The 19,291-nt window shown below is 41.2% G+C and overlaps 1 protein-coding gene across 2 annotated transcripts in view; it reads right to left on the bottom strand.

Moving 5' to 3' along the window:
* Positions 1 to 1,660: 1,660 nt before the first annotated feature.
* DYRK4 (dual specificity tyrosine phosphorylation regulated kinase 4) overlaps positions 1,661 to 19,291 on the bottom strand; it is an 827,849-nt gene continuing 810,218 nt past the window's right edge. Inside the window, exon 13 of one of the 2 annotated variants that reach the window (XM_085652599.1) lies at positions 1,661 to 2,820. In XM_085652599.1, the coding sequence (XP_085508725.1) occupies positions 2,809 to 2,820 (12 nt within the window). In that variant the 3' untranslated portion in view covers positions 1,661 to 2,808. The remainder of the gene's footprint in view (positions 2,821 to 19,291) is intronic. The other variant, XM_085652598.1, reaches the window with a different exon arrangement.

Here is a 19,291-nt window from a genome sequence, read left to right as displayed (position 1 = left end):
TACTGGCGACCGCCAGTAGATAATATATATATGTCCTCTTTGCCAAGATCCCTAAATATTTCAGCTTTAAAATAATATCATATGCAGATTACACGCAGTTGGTCGTCTTGTTTGATTACAATCTGGGTAGAGCTAAAGACCGCTTTGTCAAGGAAATGGCAGCGATCTCGGGATATGTGACAACAAATTGTCTACAGCTGAATGTGGAAAAAATAGAGATCTTGGTGTTTGGTAAGGCCCAACAACTCTGGTTGGATGATTGGTGGCCGCCAAAATTAGATGCTGTCCCTACCCCTAGGCAGGTAGCCAAAATATCTGGGATGAAAATAGATCAAACTCTAACTATGAAAGAACAAGCCCTATCTATCACGGGCACTTGCTTTAATACTATGCACCTACTGAGGAGTGCCTTCCCATTTCTGCCCATTACAGCCAGAAAAATCATTAGTCCAGGCAATGATAATTAGCAGAGTGGACCATTGCAATGCTTTGTTGGTTTCAGCAAATGAGTCACTTATGTCCAAATGATAAGTGGTACCAAATACTGCAACTAGACTGGTTTGTAACCTCCCTTCGGGCTCTGATTCTGCACCGCTGCTGAAATCGCTACACTGGTTGCCAGTAGGCCAAAAAAGCATCTTTAAAATGTGCTGCCTGACACCTAATACCTTGGCTGGCAAAGGTCAGAACCACCTGAGGCAGAACCTTAGATGCTACTCTCCAGCTAGGAACTTAAGATCTATGGACAAAGCTATTCTGACAGTACCTCATATTCAATTGACAAGATGTGGAGGCAGAGCCTTTTCCAATCTGACCTCTGTATACTGGAATAATTTACCTCGTCATCTACGTCTTTGCATTGATTATAACGAATTCAGAAAAATGCTTAATATGTTTTTGTTTTGATGGTGCTCTTCTTTTAGGCCTGAGACTACACTATCGCTGAGATACCCCTCCCAGGTGATTTGCGCTCTATAACAAATTTAATTAATAATTGATGTCAATCTCTGACACTGAATGCCTCGTAGCTATGTGCTTTGAAATTGAATATGGCAATGTGTATGATGGCGATGGCGACAGAATGCAACTACCTTGATGTTAATTTGTAAGTCCTAACAATGAGCATAATGTTGGACCCCCTGATGTCAGTTGTCAGTCAATTAGTGCCTTCTTGAACATCTTCACACAAAAAGGACACTGCTTCATGGTGGGGTAATCAAGAAGGCACCTCAGGTTTCCTTTTTAGCAGAATTGAGAGCATTTCTCAAAAAGTTAAAACATCATTTAAAATTATGCACAGCTGCTGAAGAAGACTGTGGGGGAATACTCTTTTCAGAAGAGGACAGATATTTGGCTAGAACAGAAAATAAATCTCATAAATTAAAAAACAAGGGTTTGACAGATCCCAATGTTAAGTGATTCTCAGAGCTGAGTGCGGAAAGATGACCTGTCTTTCAGCTGTCTGGGGGTTTACTTTGTGGGATACCCTCAGCCAGTGTACTGTCTGGGTCTTTACATTTTGTGATACTTGAGCCAGCCTACAGTCGTAAAAGCACAGTGCAGTTTTAAGATCTTCATGAGCCACTGACCAAATATGGCAATCTAATCACATAACTTACATTTTTCTGTACTAAGGAAATCATGTATTTCAAAACTCTTTAGGGGTTTTAAATAGCATTTTCCAACTAATTGGAGTTTCGTTTATTAAAAATAGATAAAATGCCTCATTACACATAAGAATAGTTGCTACTGCTGTTAATTAAATTAGTTTCAAAAATAGAAAGTTCACTTGTACAGTAAAGTGTTCTTGAATCCCAGAAGAAGGACGAGAAATTCAGTGTTCATGTTCATTAATATCAGCAGAGAATTATTGTTCTCCACCAATATATTTGTTTGGTGTAGCTGAGGAGGAGGCTGGTCTTGTTCACAGATTGGTAGAGTTGACCTTCTGCTTCCAAGATGAATGGCTGTAATGAGGTCAATATAGAATCTCATATCCTATCATGAAAAGTGGTTATAGGAGGCAAGATGTAGTAACAAACAAAAAGAGATGTAGACTTTATTCCAATGATCTGGTTGCACAGCCTGGGGTTTATGGTTACCATTACATTCCAATTTGCTAGACTCAAATGAAAGATCTGAAAATACTCATGCTCCCCTAATGATTTTATCACCGGAATATTGAAAATAACCAATTATTGAGTAGCTTATAACTACGGGCTTCGAGTAATGCTACAGTAATTGACACCCTATGAAGTAACTGTTTTGCATGAACCAAACCAATGTTACTATACATCATTTATTTCACTTAACCTGATGCTATGCTTGCAATAAACGTCATTAACAATATAGTGAGAAATTAAATCAATTGAATTTTAAATTGTGTTCTTGCAGTTACTGTCTGCACATGGTATATTTTGTGTTAGATAAAATCCAGAAAAACAATGTACACCTACAAAACTTTATTTCCAATATCTGAATCACATTTGAATGAAAAACGAAATGTTCACCTAATATAAAGTTTGTCTTTGAAATATACATGAGGTAAGGCAGTGAAAGAATCAACGATTGATAACAGCTATGGAATTGGTAGTGATATCTTTGCAATATTCAAAAGATTGGTATTACTGTCGGGAACAGGTTGGTCCACTTTATCAAGAATGTTCGTGAGACTAATATTTGTTTTTATTTGATTATTCCATTTGTTTGTGGGCTGTAAATTAATTTCACTCAGGGTATCAGCTGCACAGTCACCGATAAAACTTGGGCATCCACTTGCAACATTCTTTATATGGTTTTCATCGACATCTATGCAGGTTTCTGTAGGAGAAAAAAAATAATACAAGCATTGTTTGGAACGGTGTTTTGAACATTGTTAACAATTCAAGACATCTGAGTACAGAGTGACCATTTCAAAGCGGAGTCTTGATAATATTGCATCACACAATTGTGTGCACATTGTTTCAAAAGTTATTTATATCGTTTGTGCTGTTTACAAGTCTAGTAAATTATCACCTTCTGGTAGAAATACTTCAACAGTGTGATCTTAAGCTACACACTGTTCAATTGCATGTGTAATAGTTTTATCAAGATCTTTTTTAATTTGAACTTTTAGTGAACGGTTTGCGTATCCCTATTGATGCAACAAAATGATGCAAAATCAGCTGAATGAACAAGTTACTTACCTTCTGTAACGACATACTTGTAAGAGACATATATTAGTAATAGATTCCTTACCTTAGAATTACCCCCAGGCGTCAGGCTGGATCCGGAGATTTTTTTCTCAGCAGTACCCCTGCGTGTCGGTAGGTGGTGTCGGTCGACTCCGCGTTCATCGCCGTGATCGCCGGGATAACGTTGCAGTATCTACTTAGACCCCGCCCCTGCGCGCTGACATCAGTCCCTTTACATGACATTCCACGCCAGATGCGCAGAGCCATGCAAGACATTGACCACTGGTGCACAAAACTAGGGCCCTGAAAGGAAGTCCCTTACTCTAGAAGTCAGTTCGCAGAACGGGGAGGATGGGTGGGGCGGTAAGGAATCTATAACTAATATACGTCTCTCACAGATATATTGTTACCAAAGGTAAGTAACTTGTTCATCTGAAAGAGACTATTAGTTATAGATTCCTTACCTTAGAATAGATACCCCAGCAATACCAACCCCGGAGGTGGGTCTGCGAACTAAGTTCACACCAGAAAGCCCTGGAGAACTGAGTGGCCAAAGAAACTGTCTCTCCGGACTTGACTATCCAGGCAGTAAAGTTTAGTGAACGTGTACAGTGATGCCCACGTGGCTGCCTGGCAGATGTCACAGAGGGGGACTCCACATCCCAAAGCAGTAGTGGCTTCCATCGCCCTGGTGGAAAGGGCAGGCAGTCCTACCGGAGGCTCCTTTTTTGCCAAGGAGTAACAGATCTTAATGCTAACGACGACCCATCGAGAGAAGATGAAGTAAGGCCAAAATGGCCAAAAGATAGCCTTTAAGGGTGCCCAGAGCAGAGCCCTGCTGGGCTAAAGATAGAATGAAGAGGAGAACCTCTGAAAGAGGGTCAGAAAGGGGATCCACAGCTTTTGCAGTGCACCATGCCACAAATTTGTTCCATCTACAGGCGTATACCGTTTTAGTGGAGGGACGCCTGCCTGCCAAGATGACATTACAGACTTCAGGAGGAAGCTCAAAAGCTGTCAACTGTCGCTGCTCAATCTCCACTAAAGGAGGTGGAGGCTGGACAGATTAGTTTGGAGGACCATCCCCTGCTGCTGCGACAGAAGATCCTCCCGAAGAGGCAGTCTGATCGGAGGATCGATGGCCATGTTCAAGACCTCGGGATACGCATCTGTCACCACTGTGAACTATGGTTGGAGAAGGGAGTGGGATCAGCCATTGCCCCAATCCTGGTCCGTTAGCCACCACTGCAATTGGTGTGCAGTGCCCTTCGATATCTGGATGCAATCCAAAAGATTCCCCTGATGCTGCGCCCACTGGAACTTCAGGTCCCACTGCAGAGCCCACATATGCCACCTGGCATGATCGACCAGTAGGAGGCCATGAGGCCCAGCAGCCTTGGTCATTCTCATTGAAATCCGGGATAGAGGCTGAAACATTCATATCATAGCCGCAATATCCTGGACTCACTGCTCGGGAGGATAAGGCTGAAACTGCGCTGTATCCAGAACTGTTCCAACGAAAAGGAGCTTCTGAGAGGGAATCAGGTGTAACTTCGGCACGTTGATTGTGAACCTCAGGGAGTGCAGGACGTCTGCCTTAGTCTGGAGGTGGGAGATGACAGCCTGGGGCGAGCTCGCCTTCAACAGCTAGTCGTATAGATAGGGGAAGACTGGAACCCCTGATCTGCGCAGATGAGTTGCGACCATCACTTTTGTGAACACCCGAGGGGTGCTGGTAAGGCCAAAGGAGATCACGGTAAACTGAAAATACTCATGGCCTACCGTGAACCGTGAAATAAGCATCCTGCAAGTTCAACGCTACTATCCAGTCTCCAGGGTTGAGGGAAGACAGGACCTGAGCTAAAGTCAACATTTTTAACTTCTCTTGACGTCCCTGAGATCCAAGATAGAACGCAGGCCTTTGTCCTTCTTGGGTATCAGGAAGAAGTGGAAATAACAACCTCAACCTACTTCTGGCACAGGGACACGCTCGATAGCTCCCTTGGCCAAGAGAGCCGTAACTTCCTGACGGAGAAGGGCCAAGTGATCCTCCGACATGCGATGGAGTGTTGGTGGCAAGGAGGGAGGGTTAGTCTTGAAGGGGAGGGAGTAGCCCCTTCGGACTTTCTGCAAAACCCACCTGTCTGACATGATGTTGTGCCAGTGGGGGAGGTGATGGCAGATCCTTCTGCCCACTGGCGGCCCTGAAAGGTCGGACTAGGAAGGTTTGGAGGCAGCTACAGGACGGCATCGGTGGACAGGACTGCCCTCTGGCCCCCAGACCCATGACGCTGGTTCCCACATCCTAAGCCGAGCAGAGGCTGGGTGGCCTGTGCAGCCCTCTAGCCCTGGGTGGAACGTGGTGGGGCACCCCTTCCGTGGCCACGAAAGGGGTAAAAGGCAAACTGCATGGGGCGAGAAGTCGCTGCAAGGCCCAAGGACCTGGCCATAATCCAAACAGGCGACGGCCATCAAAGGGCATTTCCAAAAGGGTAGATTGGACATCCCCAGAGAATCTAGAGGTTCTCAGCCAGGCGTAGCGTCTCAGGGCTACTGAGGTGAAAATCGTCTTACCAAGTGAGTCGGCAGTATCCAGTCCACACCAGATGGTGAACTTTGCTGCGTCTCGACCCTCAGCAAAAGTGTGGGTGAGCACGGTCCGGGCCTTCTTCGGCCACTGTGGCAGCACTTGCTCAACCATGTCCCACACTGAATGGGTGTAACGGCCCAAGAGACATGCCGTGTTCACTGACCGCAGTCCTAAGTTGGTGGAAAAAAAATCTTCTTGCGAAGATGGTCGAGCTTCTTGGATTCCCTATCTTGTGGAGTTGTCGGGAAAGCACTTCCTTTTGAAGATGAGGCTTGGACCACCAAGCTCTTGGGATAGGGTGTTGGGAAAGGGAAAGTGGTTCGCCAGTACCGGGTGGTGGCGTCGGGCGATCATCCTATCCACAGAAGCCCCTGCACTGGGCTTGGATTAGAAGCCCCAAATGACGTCAGTGAGGGCCTCATTGAAAGGCAGCAAGGGCTCTGAAGAGGCTGCTGCCGGCTGAAGCACCTCAGTCAGGAGGTAAGTCCTGACCGCCACCTTAGGAAGCTCAAGGCCCAAGGCCTCAGCAGCTCTACGCAACACCACAGTGTAGGAAGCTCCCTTCTCCGTTGCCACAGTAGGGGGGGAAGCATTCAAAGGTCTGGGGATGTATCCAGACCACTGGCATCACCCAACCCCTCTCTCCAGTCTGGCTCTTCAACAACAGACCCCTCCCAAACCTCCTCACCCTCCTCTGGCCCCCACTCAGGGTGATAAGTAACTCCAGAGAAGAACAGCGGTACGAAAGTACGCTTCGGTACCGTGTCATTCGATGCCGGTCCATGTCCAAGTCAAGGGGGAGGCCGCGGTTGATGCCCGCCGGGGACGCAACCGACATCGAAGGTGTCGGAGGCATCATCAGAGGGATCGGCGCCGGGGAAGGTACCGTGAGGTCCACCGTCACCGATCCGGTTCCAGGCCTGGATCCTTGGGGGCCCTGCGGTACCGAGGCCGGAGCTGCCGGCATCAAAGACCTAGAGACCCCAGCCGAGTTCGTGGGGCCCCAAGGTGCGCCGGCGGAGTTGGGCTGCCCAAAGATGGAATGGAGGCATATTAGTCAATTGGAGGGTATAGAATAAATGCATCAAAGACAGAGATTTTGCTCTGTAACTGCGCTTCTGACTCATTACTAATGGAGTTAAGTTTGATGGTTAATATTTGGCCTAAGAGGTATCTTGGCATATTTGTCACAGAGAATATCAATGATCTATATGGTCTAAACTATGCCCCTCTAATTAATAAGATAAAGGACAAATTTACAAAATGGAAAGCTCTGCCTATTTCAATAATAGGCCGGGTAGCAGTTATTCGTATGATGATTTTACCCTTATGTCATTTTCTATTTTTAGCCATTCTAAATTCTGTTCAAATGAAACTTTTTAAGGAAATGTAAGGTCTGTTTTCTACATTTATCTGGGCACATAAGGGATCAAGACTAGCTATTGATGTACTGTATAGACCTAGGGAAGAAGGAGGGTTAGCTCTTCCTGACTTGAGAGAATATTAGTTTGCGAATTTTGCACATATCATCTATACATCAATCAGGTTTTAAATATTAACAGATATGACAATTTCTTTTTAGATCTAATCCACCAAGAATATGATAATGAGGATTTTATGCGCTTAACAAAAACTCCCCAAAAAGTTAGATATAAAACGTTACAATGGAGTGAGCAAAAAACAACTCTTTAGCCATTATGTGATCCCCATTATTAATGGAGAAACATTCCTTTCAGATATATATATAGGCCAAGAACCATTGTTAGACAAGACCGGTATATCTAAATGGAGAAGCCAGGGTTGTAGTAAAATAGGGGATTTTTTAAAAATGGGAACTAGAAAAATTGGACCAAAATAGAGCCGAGCATTGAACATAGTAAACCAATTTTGCAATGGTTCTTTATTAGGATTAGATATTTCCTGCAGGACCTTAATCCTATACATATAAATGAAACAAGGGAGCTTACAGGGCAGCTGTTAGATCCCAAAAACTGTAAAACGATCAGCGGTTGGGTTTACTCCTACAAAGTCAGGAGGCAGGTAAACTTTATCTGAAAGCTCAGAAAAAATGACAATCCCAGCAACGGCTCCAGATCACCTTAGCCTGGGATCAGATTAATACGTTTAACTACTCCTTATTGAAAGAGGCCAATCTCCGACGGATGCAATACTATACTCAGTGGCCTCCATATGGAACGTCAGACTTTTTACATTAAAAAAAAGAAGCGAGGCCTCTTGAGGCCTCTCACATTATCTGCGTGGTTGGGGGATGCATTCCATTCCCCCTTATATCCTCAATGAGTGGCCTGAGTTTACTTATGGCAGTCACAACAGGAATGTTCCTATTGCTTCAGCCACTGAAAATGTTTGGGTCTGTGGACACCCAGAGCAAATGCTTCCTTGTTCACTAGGAGCTATTTATTTTTTCGAATTTGGGTTCATGTACCCTATGTGAAACATGTCCACATAAAGTTAATGTATCCTTTCAAGCCAACCCAACACATTTTTGTTATACACATTTATACCAAACATTACTTCTCAGATTTACATCAAACAACAAAAAGGTCCAATTCTGAATAATGTTTAATACATAGTTTGGTGTAATCCCATGCAGCAGTTTTTACTGTAAGAGAGAACAACAATTCTTGCAGCAGCTTGTATGGGAAATTCTATTTTATTGACTCCTCCTCCAACTTTGCACTGTTCCCTTCCATTGTGGATCTGCACGAGACTTCAGTGCTACTAGTAAATAAAAAAAAACTGAGATGTGCCTTAATCAAAACTGTACACTTGCTGTTGCAGACTTTCCACAGCTCAAGAGGAACACTAAAATATGTTTAGTGAGTATTTTCAAGATGAAATGAGAAATAATACTTTCCTATCAAGGAGAAGCGATGGCCAATAATCAGCCATCCTCAAACTGAGACACCATTGTACCTGGTAGGATACTCTCACCACAACACTCTCCCACATCTTCCATCCCACCAGACTCTCCAACATCTTCTACCCCATGAACAGAAAAACATAAAATCAGCAGGAAACGTAACATAACATAACAAAAAAATAAATGAGAAGGTATGGTTTGCTAGTAAGGTCAGTATGAATCTCACAATTTAACACCCCCAAAATGTAATTAAAATACTTCAGAAAAAGGATATCAAGGTCATTTACGAAAACCCAAAAACAGCTGAAAGAGGTCAGTTTTTCTGAACTATGCAAACTTAGCCTCCCCTATTCGCTGCTTAAAAGCACACAGATGATATCTCAGATGATGTCTTCTATTATATCCCAATGACATCAATGATGACATCATATATCACATTACCAATGATATAATCAATTACATCAGTGGTACAATGCAGTGGTAAGGGTGGATTACCTTTGGTGGAGTGCCGCAGTACTATTCAGTAATATATATTTATTATAGTTTTCGGGCTGCATCATTGCTGCATTTATGTGGTATTGGTATAACTCTAACCTAGCCCAAAAGCCAGTTGGAGAACTCTGCTAGGTTAAAGGCAAAGATATAGGCAAGACAGAGGTTGCTAGTGATATATATATAGAAACAGGGATGTATTGGTTCTGTGAGTGAATTAACGTGGAAAAGAACATATGTTTGCAGCTTCAGTGATATCAGCAATAATGCCAATGCTGATGTGATATATGATGTTACCAGTGACGTGACCAATTTTGATGTCTTCTGTGTACAACATATAAAGTATAAGGGCTGCTGCAATTACACTCACTAAAATTATAGATCTTCAAAGACATTAATTGTAGTTAGAAGGCTTCACGTCCAATTACATCAAGCAGATGCTCTTACAATGAATGTATATGGAATACAGAAACAAGACTGGACATTAGATCAGTTAGTAAACAGATATGAAAAAATAATTAATTTGCTAGTTTGGTGATGTAATTTTTGTTGAGCGTGATTGATGTGATATGTAATGCTATCACTAATTGTATAAATTATATCATTTTTGATTACACACAAGTCTACATATAATAAAAGATGATGCAATTTCTCAGAGCCTTGAATCCCCGGGGGCAGAATGTTCCAGAAAGCCCACCTTACAGCACTATCAACTCTGGTAGTGGAAGCAGAGATATAAAGTGACCAGATGTTGGGAAGAGAGTCTCCTCCTACCATTCCATCCCAAAACAACATGTTCACATGGGCATCTCCAGATGGAGTCCACCAGGGTTCCAGGGCTCCATATTGTCTCCTGTTATCTTCAAACTTTACATGGAGTTGCTTGGTGCGCTAATAAACATCTGTTATTCAGCGCCAAGATTTCTGCCTAAACAAAAGTATGTCTCATTAATATGTAATACGTTTACTTGTTATATATTGTCTGTCATGTGGTGTCTCTCTTCACGAGGGTTTTCATTAATTTGTACATAATCACTTTTCTTCACAAGACATCGTGTGTGATAGATTTCTTCCGCGACGGATGATTGCACAAAGTAGATGATAAGTACACTGACTACATAGGAGTACATTGACCGAGAGAAGACGCCGCATGTATATAGGGCCTGCCAGCTTGGCTGGTAGACAGTCAACTTTAATTTTCCTTTTGCTTTATTTCCTACAGATACGGCGTGTCAGTGTATAACTGTATGTATTGAGTATTAGGCGTATGCACATTAGGTGTGCACCTCATGGTTTCCTATTCACAGGATTCATTAGGAGTGGTACGCACGAGGCTGGTCCTCATGTGGTCCTGAAGAAGAGCTTGTAGGGAACAGCTTGAAACATGTTGCCCCAATACTGCATACTCATTCCAGTTAGGTCTTTCCCTAATAATAACCCCTTATTTTAAACATACCAACTTGGAGCATGAATAAAACATTAGCTCACTAGCTAGGTATTTTTAACTTATCTTGTTCCACTCCACATCGCTGCACCACACATAATTTCAAAACTAAGTGCTCCCACGTAGTTTGCAAATCGCAGCACACCTCAATCCGCAGCGGATTGAGAAGACCCAATGATGAAGCATGCCACCTAAGTTCAACCCTGGTGGGTGAGGGGACTCTAGAAAATAATTTTTCTTTCTGGGAAGAGGGTTTTTCATACATGTTTAGTGAAATCCCTGTTCTCCCTATGCTTAGGTTTCTTATTCCGGTATTCCGGATGTTGTGACATTGTTCATAGATGCACATGCTTTAATCATTGAGCTGGGAGTCCCACAGTACTTATGTGATCAGTATGATGTTTAACATTAACCTAGATAGCTTTAACATAGTCACAACAGTAGCATATCCACCTTTTTATAAAACACCCAAAAACAATCAATCAGAGCACAGCACAGCCTTCCCTTCTCCTCACTCAGGCCAGCAAGTTCAGATTTCAGAGCACCAGAGTATAGTAGTCATGTTTCCTATGTACTAACTTCTCTCTCTTTTTTTGCCTGAGTTGGGGAGGATTGTGAATCAAGTAAATATACCAGTACTAGAGAAGGATAAGTTACTTACCTGTAATCCTAGTTCTCTTCCAGGGGTACACTCATCAAAGTCATAAGCACTGAATAATCCCCGCCCATGTGCGGGATCCCGGAGCATATAGAAATATATATACATATATGTGTATGCTCGGGCCCACAAGCGTATAACACTTTCGAAACATACACATACATATGTATATATATATATATATATATATATATATATATATATATATATATATAAAATCATGCAGCCTTAAACTGTTCCAATACGGCAAACCGCCAAAATTACATAGGTTTCTCTTGTATGAAAATAATCCCCTAAATACACCTTTTAATAGAGAATATACACTGTAATAGTATCATACAAGAATCCTTTATTTTCAGAAAAGGAAAACAGGCAATAGCAGGCAGTTGGCCCATAGGCTGCATAGATAAATAACTATCATAGTACATTAAAAAACTGCCACCTTGCCTTTAAGGCTTCCAAGATTCTGGACACCGTGCCTTTAAGATTTCCAGGAGTCCTTCTGCTCCCATCATGCACCACAGGTGACAGTTAGGTCAGTTCTTTTTTACGGTGTACTAACTTGTATCACCCTGAATATAAGATGCAAAACACACATTATTGTACCATAATTACTCGTCCGGGCAGGCGGGAGGGTTGCTTATGACTTTGATGAGTATACCCCTGGAAGAGAACTAGGATTACAGGTAAGTAAGGATAAGTTACTTACCTGTAATCCTAGTTCTCTTCCAGGGGTATACTCATCAAATTCATAAGCACTGAATAATCCCCGCCCATGTGCGGGTTCCCGGAGAATATAGAAATATATGTGTGTATATATATATATATTCAGTGAAAAAAACCATAGGTTTCACACATGTTATAGTTAGCTGGACATTTTACTCGTAAAAAACCATTGAAATTGCCCCGTTATAGTTAGTTCAGCTAACTATAACTCGCGCGCCCGCAATGCACTGCTGATGACGTCACATATTACATCACTCATGACATGGTCAGTGACATCACTCATGACATCACTGATGACATCTCAAATGACATCACTGATGACATCATCCTTGTGATAGAGTGGCAGACCTCCTCTCACCCTAATATAACCTTTGATACACACATACAAAAATAGAGACTAAAATTTACAAAAGAATGGACATACCAATAACAGTTACAACAACCTCTTCAGTAATTCTAAGATCCACATACACATCCATTCATTCACCAACAGTTCAATACAGTCACTCATACATGTACTCACTTATCATATGTACTCATACACCTATACATCCTGTTACACAATGCCACTTATCCATAGAGCTACTCACACACATAGTCACCCATGCTAATAAAGAATAAAACATACATTTACTTGCATATACAGTTATTCACACACCACCACACTTACTTCTACGGAAACTTACACATACTTAGTCTTTTAAACAATCACTTATAGAAACACATACTTATTCATACAGGAACTCTTCCAATGTCTCACTCTCACATATACTCACTTATTTACACCAATAGTCACATATACTAGTTTAAAACATATGTAGTTACTCATAAAGACACTATTGAGACAGTCATTCACTCACTAACACACCCATACACACACTCATCCACCCATGCAGTCCTGCACACATGCTCTGATCAACACATACAAACAGTGAGTCAATCATTCATGCACCTATGCACTACGTAATACCCCCACCGAACCATGCAGACACTCAGACTGATACTCAAAAAACCAACTAATATCCTATATAGACACCCATGTAGATACTCACCAACCCATGCAGCCACTTATACACAAAGTGAGAGACTGATACAGATATTTATATATTTAAACATTACTCACTAAGCCATGTATTCACTATGATACACTTAATCAGTCAGTTACACAATCAATTTTTCAATAAGAAATCATCCATTTAGACAGTAATATACCCATTTATTCTTTCATCGACCTTGAGATATACATATATAAAACATATTTAATTTTCAGAAAAACACACATTCACTGGATGATGTCATCAGTGATGTCATTTGAGATGTCATCAGTGATGTCATGAGTGATGTCACTGACCATGTCATGAGTGATGTAATATGTGACGTCATCAGCAGTGCATTGCGGGCGCGCGAGTTATAGTTAGCTGAACTAACTATAACGGGGCAATTTCAATGGTTTTTTACGAGTAAAATGTCCAGCTAACTATAACATGTGTGAAACCTATGGTTTTTTTCACTGAATTTCTAAGGTTTTTTAAATGCTAATTCCTAACTATAACGTGTGTGAAACCTATGGTTTTTTCACTGAATTTCTAAGGTTTTTTAAATGCTAAGTCCTAACTATAACGTGTGTGAAACCCATGGTTTTTTCAGTGAATTTGCAAGGTTTTTTAAATGCTAATTTTTTTTTTTTTCTTCTATTTTTTCTAACATATTTTTATTTTAATTTTCTTACCTTTTATAAAGACTATGATTAAATTTTTAAAATTCTTTAATATGTTTTTTTTAATATATTTTTTAAAATAAACATGTAAAATTTATTAGCAGTACTTTTTTTCTATTTTTTTAATTATTTTTTTAGTACGCGTACCGTAAGCTTACGGTAAGCGTACGGTTTACGCAACGCCCGTAATTTTGCTACGCTGCTTGCGTATAGTTACGCAATTTGCGTAGCCGCGCGTACTCCGCGTGGGACGCGTACGCGTGTACGCTACACGCGCACGTTACGCGGAAGTGTCGGGGAGTGACTGTTATGCGCATGCGCGCAAGCGCGTGTCTTTTTTACGCGCATGCGCACTTTTGCCGTAAGCGCACCGTAAGCGTACCGTAAGCGTACGGTAGGTCATGTGATCATGAAACACAACTTTTGATTGGTTGAAACTACTTTCAGTTCTAGAACTCTCCTACACCACACCCATTCCCCTCATTTCTGCTTGTGATCCCTTAGGAGAAGGAGCTGGGTTGTCTTTGTGATACGATGGCAGAACAGCAGAGCTCTTCTGAGAGTGAGGCTAGCACTAGCAGCACTGTCTTGAGGCAGAGAGCGAGGAAACAAAAGCCCTCTTATGTATGGGATTATTTTACTTTTCCTGAAGGCCAGCAAAAGGTGAATGCACCCTTAGTAACTTGCATGCTGTGTAAGCGTGTACTTTCTAGAGGTAATCCTGACAGGAAGTATTCCTTTGGGAATCATACCATGAAGAGACACCTCCAGGATGTACACAGAAGGACACATGGTCATCTTTTTGGAGGTAACTCTTCAGAAAGACAAGCAAGTACATCCACAGCAGCTCAGCCTGGACCATCATCTGCAGAGCTGACTCCTTCTTCTGCAGGTCAGGTGAGCCCTTCATCTGTGGGGGGAGAATCTCCTTTTGCTGGCCCTCTGGAAATGAACCCTCGATTTCGAAGGGTTGATATTCGATGCACCTTTTGTCAAGATCTAATTTGCCATAGGGAGACCAGTGTTTCCCTAGTGAACAACAAAATAGATCAGCACATTTGTCGCTTTGAATAATTTTCCCATGCTTTCTTTCCTCTGTCCCTGCATGAACACAACGGTTCTTTTAAGAGCCAACCTTATCTTTCATCTTTTTTTTACATATGTTTTTAAAAACTTTTTTTTTTTTTTTTTTACCGTACGCGTACGGTGCGCGTATTTTTTTTTTTTTTTTTTTTAAAAACACAAAAAATCAATTATCACATTACAAGGTCCTTGAGAGACTACAATTATTATTATTGACTTACCATACCCACTCAAAAAAATATTTATTCATTTGTTTTTTAAATTTCTTTGCCAATTTGAATGCACACTTACTGCTCTTTTTTTTTGGCAAGTGATAATCACTTTTACAGACTGACACATTATGAATCCACTTTTCAGATTTTTTTAAATGCCCATGTCCAGACTGCTTTTTCAGACCAGCACCATTTGTAACCTGGGTGACTGCCTACACTCCTACAAGGGCAACCAGCCTTACTGATGCTGAATGTATTTGCATTACTGACTGAAACCTCAAACCCCACTCGCTTGTGAATACTGTGCATGATTCCACATGGTAAGCAGCTGGGTGTGTGCTAAGAGTCTGCTTCTGCACCAAAAAATGGCTCCCCCTTTCCATCTAATGCAACTGTGAAATCACCAGAGCAATACACAATAAATCTCTGCCTGTAATTCCTATTTGCACACAGAGTCATGTTTTCACATTAGTCACAAAACGAAATTTCTTTGCCAATTTGAAAGCACACTTACTGCTCTTTTTTTTTGGGCAAGTGAAAATCACTTTTACAGACTGACACATTATTAAACCACTTTTTTGATTTTCTTAAATGCACATGTCCAAACTTCTTTTTCAGATCACCACCATGTGTAACCTGGGTGTCTGCCTACACTCCAGCAAGGGCAACCAGCCTTAGTGATGCTGAATGTATTTCCATTACAGACTGAAACCTGAAAACCCCACTCGGTTGTGAATACTGTGCATGATTATACATGGCAAGCAGATGGGTGTGTGCTAAGAGTCTGCTTCTTCCCCCAAAAACTCGCTCCCCCTTTTTCCTACTAATGCAACTGTGAAATCACCAGAAAAAAACGCAATAAATCTCTGCCTATAATTCCTCTTTGCACACAGAGTCATGTTTTCACATTAGTCCCAAAACGAAATTTCTTTGCCAATTTGAAAGCACACTTACTGCTCTTTTTTTTTTTGGCAAGTGAAAATCACTTTTACAGACTGACACATTATTAAACCACTTTTTTGATTTTCTTAAATGCACATGTCCAAACTGCTTGTTCAGACCACCACCATGTGTAACCTGGGTGCCTGCCTACACTCCAGCAAGGGCAACCAGCCTTAGAGATGCTGAATGTATTTGCTTTACAGACTGAAACCTGAAAACCCCACTCGGTTGTGAATACTGTGCATGATTATACATGGCAAGCAGATGGGTGTGTGCTAAGAGTCTGCTTCTTCCCCCAAAAAATCGCTCCCCCTTTTTCCTACTAATGCAACTGTGAAATCACCAGAAAAAAACGCAATAAATCTCTGCCTATAATTCCTCTTTGCACACAGAGTCATGTTTTCACATTAGTCCCAAAACGAAATTTCTTTGCCAATTTGAAAGCACACTTACTGCTCTTTTTTTTGGGCAAGTGAAAATCACTTTTACAGACTGACACATTATTAAACCACTTTTTTGATTTTCTTAAATGCACATGTCCAAACTTCTTTTTCAGACCACCACCATGTGTAACCTGGGTGCCTGCCTACACTCCAGCAAGGGCAACCAGCCTTAGTGATGCTGAATGTATTTGCATTACAGACTGAAACCTGAAAACCCCACTCGCTTGTAAATACTGTGCATGATTATACATGGCAAGCAGATGGGTGTGTGCTAAGAGTCTGCTTCTTCCCCCAAAAAATCGCTCCCCCTTTTTCCTACTAATGCAACTGTGAAATCACCAGAAAAAAACGCAATAAATCTCTGCCTATAATTCCTCTTTGCACACAGAGTCATGTTTTCACATTAGTCCCAAAACGAAATTTCTTTGCCAATTTGAAAGCACACTTACTGCTCTTTTTTTTTGGGCAAGTGAAAATCACTTTTACAGACTGACACATTATTAAACCACTTTTTTGATTTTCTTAAATGCACATGTCCAAACTTCTTTTTCAGACCACCACCATGTGTAACCTGGGTGCCTGCCTACACTCCAGCAAGGGCAACCAGCCTTAGTGATGCTGAATGTATTTGCATTACAGACTGAAACCTGAAAACCCCACTCGCTTGTAAATACTGTGCATGATTATACATGGCAAGCAGATGGGTGTGTGCTAAGAGTCTGCTTCTTCCCCCAAAAAATCGCTCCCCCTTTTTCCTACTAATGCAACTGTGAAATCACCAGAAAAAAACGCAATAAATCTCTGCCTATAATTCCTCTTTGCACACAGAGTCATGTTTTCACATTAGTCCTAAAACGAAATTTCTTTGCCAATTTGAAAGCACACTTACTGCTCTTTTTTTTTTGGCAAGTGAAAATCACTTTTACAGACTGACACATTATAAAACCACTTTTTTGATTTTCTTAAATGCACATGTCCAAACTGCTTTTTCAGACCACCACCATGTGTAACCTGGGTGGCTGCCTACACTCCAGCAAGGGCAACCAGCCTTAGTGATGCTGAATGTATTTGCATTACAGACTGAAACCTGAAAACCCCACTCGCTTGTAAATACTGTGCATGATTATACATGGCAAGCAGATGGGTGTGTGCTAAGAGTCTGCTTCTTCCCCCAAAAAATCGCTCCCCCTTTTTCCTACTAATGCAACTGTGAAATCACCAGAAAAAAACGCAATAAATCTCTGCCTATAATTCCTCTTTGCACACAGAGTCATGTTTTCACATTAGTCCCAAAACGAAATTTCTTTGCCAATTTCAAAGCACACTTACTGCTCTTTTTTTTTTGGCAAGTGAAAATCACTTTTACAGACTGACACATTATTAAACCACTTTTTTGATTTTCTTAAATGCACATGTCCAAACTTCTTTTTCAGACCACCACCATGTGTAACCTGGGTGCCTGCCTACACTCCAGCAAGGGCAACCAGCCTTAGTGATGCTGAATGTATTTGCATTACAGACTGAAACCTGAAAACCCCACTCGCTTGTAAATACTGTGCATGATTATACATGGCAAGCAGATGGGTGTGTGCTAAGAGTCTGCTTCTTCCCCCAAAAAATCGCTCCCCCTTTTCCTACTAATGCAACTGTGAAATCACCAGAAAAAAACGCAATAAATCTCTGCCTATAATTCCTCTTTGCACACAGAGTCATGTTTTCACATTAGTCCCAAAACGAAATTTCTTTGCCAATTTGAAAGCACACTTACTGCTCTTTTTTTTTGGCAAGTGAAAATCACTTTTACAGACTGACACATTATGAAACCACTTTTTTGATTTTCTTAAATGCACATGTCCAAACTGCTTTTTCAGACCACCACCATGTGTAACCTGGGTGGCTGCCTACATTCCAGCAAGGGCAACCAGCCTTAGTGATGCTGAATGTATTTGCATTACTGAGTCCAACCTCAAACCCTTAAACTATTCTTTTTTTTTCCAGTACACCTTAATTTATCGTGAAAACATAGTCCATAATTTTTTACATGTTCCTCACATTTAAATTTCTCCCAAAACAGAAAATAATAAACACAACTTCAACAAAAAGAATTGCTTTTCTATTATTCATTTCTTAATTTACCATATACATCCCCTCTCAAACTCTAAACTCACCTTTAAAATTAGTTAGTTGTGAAAGAAATGTGGCACTCAAACAGCAGATTATCAGAGCCAGGATCTCTGTTGTGTTCACCTCTCTCCTCTCAGCAGAACCAGATAATGGCAAACTTTCCCTCTATTTTTCCACACATATACATGTAAGTTTCAAATCTCAGTGCTTCCCCCTTTTTTTCAAATGTAATCACACATTTCTATTGGTTGAAAACCAACCCTTTTCCAAAAGTACCCTGCCCCCAACTTGACTTCTGCCTAGTACCCTTCCCCCAACTTGACTTCTGCCTGCTACCATAGCAACAGCTCATGGAACACTGCTGTGTGGAGTTAGGTCAGAAGTTCGCCACACAATGTTTCAATTCCACAGAGCAAGAGTGCTTGACTTTTCAAACCTAACAGCAAATCCATAGTACTGTTCTTTGGTTACACATTTTTTTGTACCAATACAAAACATGCTTCTATTAATTTACACATACAGCCTAGTTTTTATTCTAGAATGGTATGAAACAGCCAATCAGTTCTTTTTGTTTTGAAAAAAATATGTATGCCTCCATTTCCAAACTGTCTTTCTTTTCATATTGCCATTCTACTGAATTACACCTCCTGAGTGCATCCAGTTCTCCTTTGAAGATGTTCACAGTGTGGATTGTAGGGCACAGCTATGTCTTCTGGAGTGAAAAGTATGCAGAGAAAACAGATATGGTGAGAGACCTTGCTTTGCCAAATGTAGACATTAAATGGATTGGTCAGAGAGGGTTA

This window comes from Triturus cristatus, chromosome 4_1 (assembly GCF_964204655.1).
Source record: "Triturus cristatus chromosome 4_1, aTriCri1.1, whole genome shotgun sequence".
Taxonomy (NCBI): Eukaryota; Metazoa; Chordata; class Amphibia; order Caudata; family Salamandridae; genus Triturus; species Triturus cristatus.
Note: the sequence above shows the minus strand (reverse complement) of the source record. Positions and strands in the feature narration are given on the sequence as shown.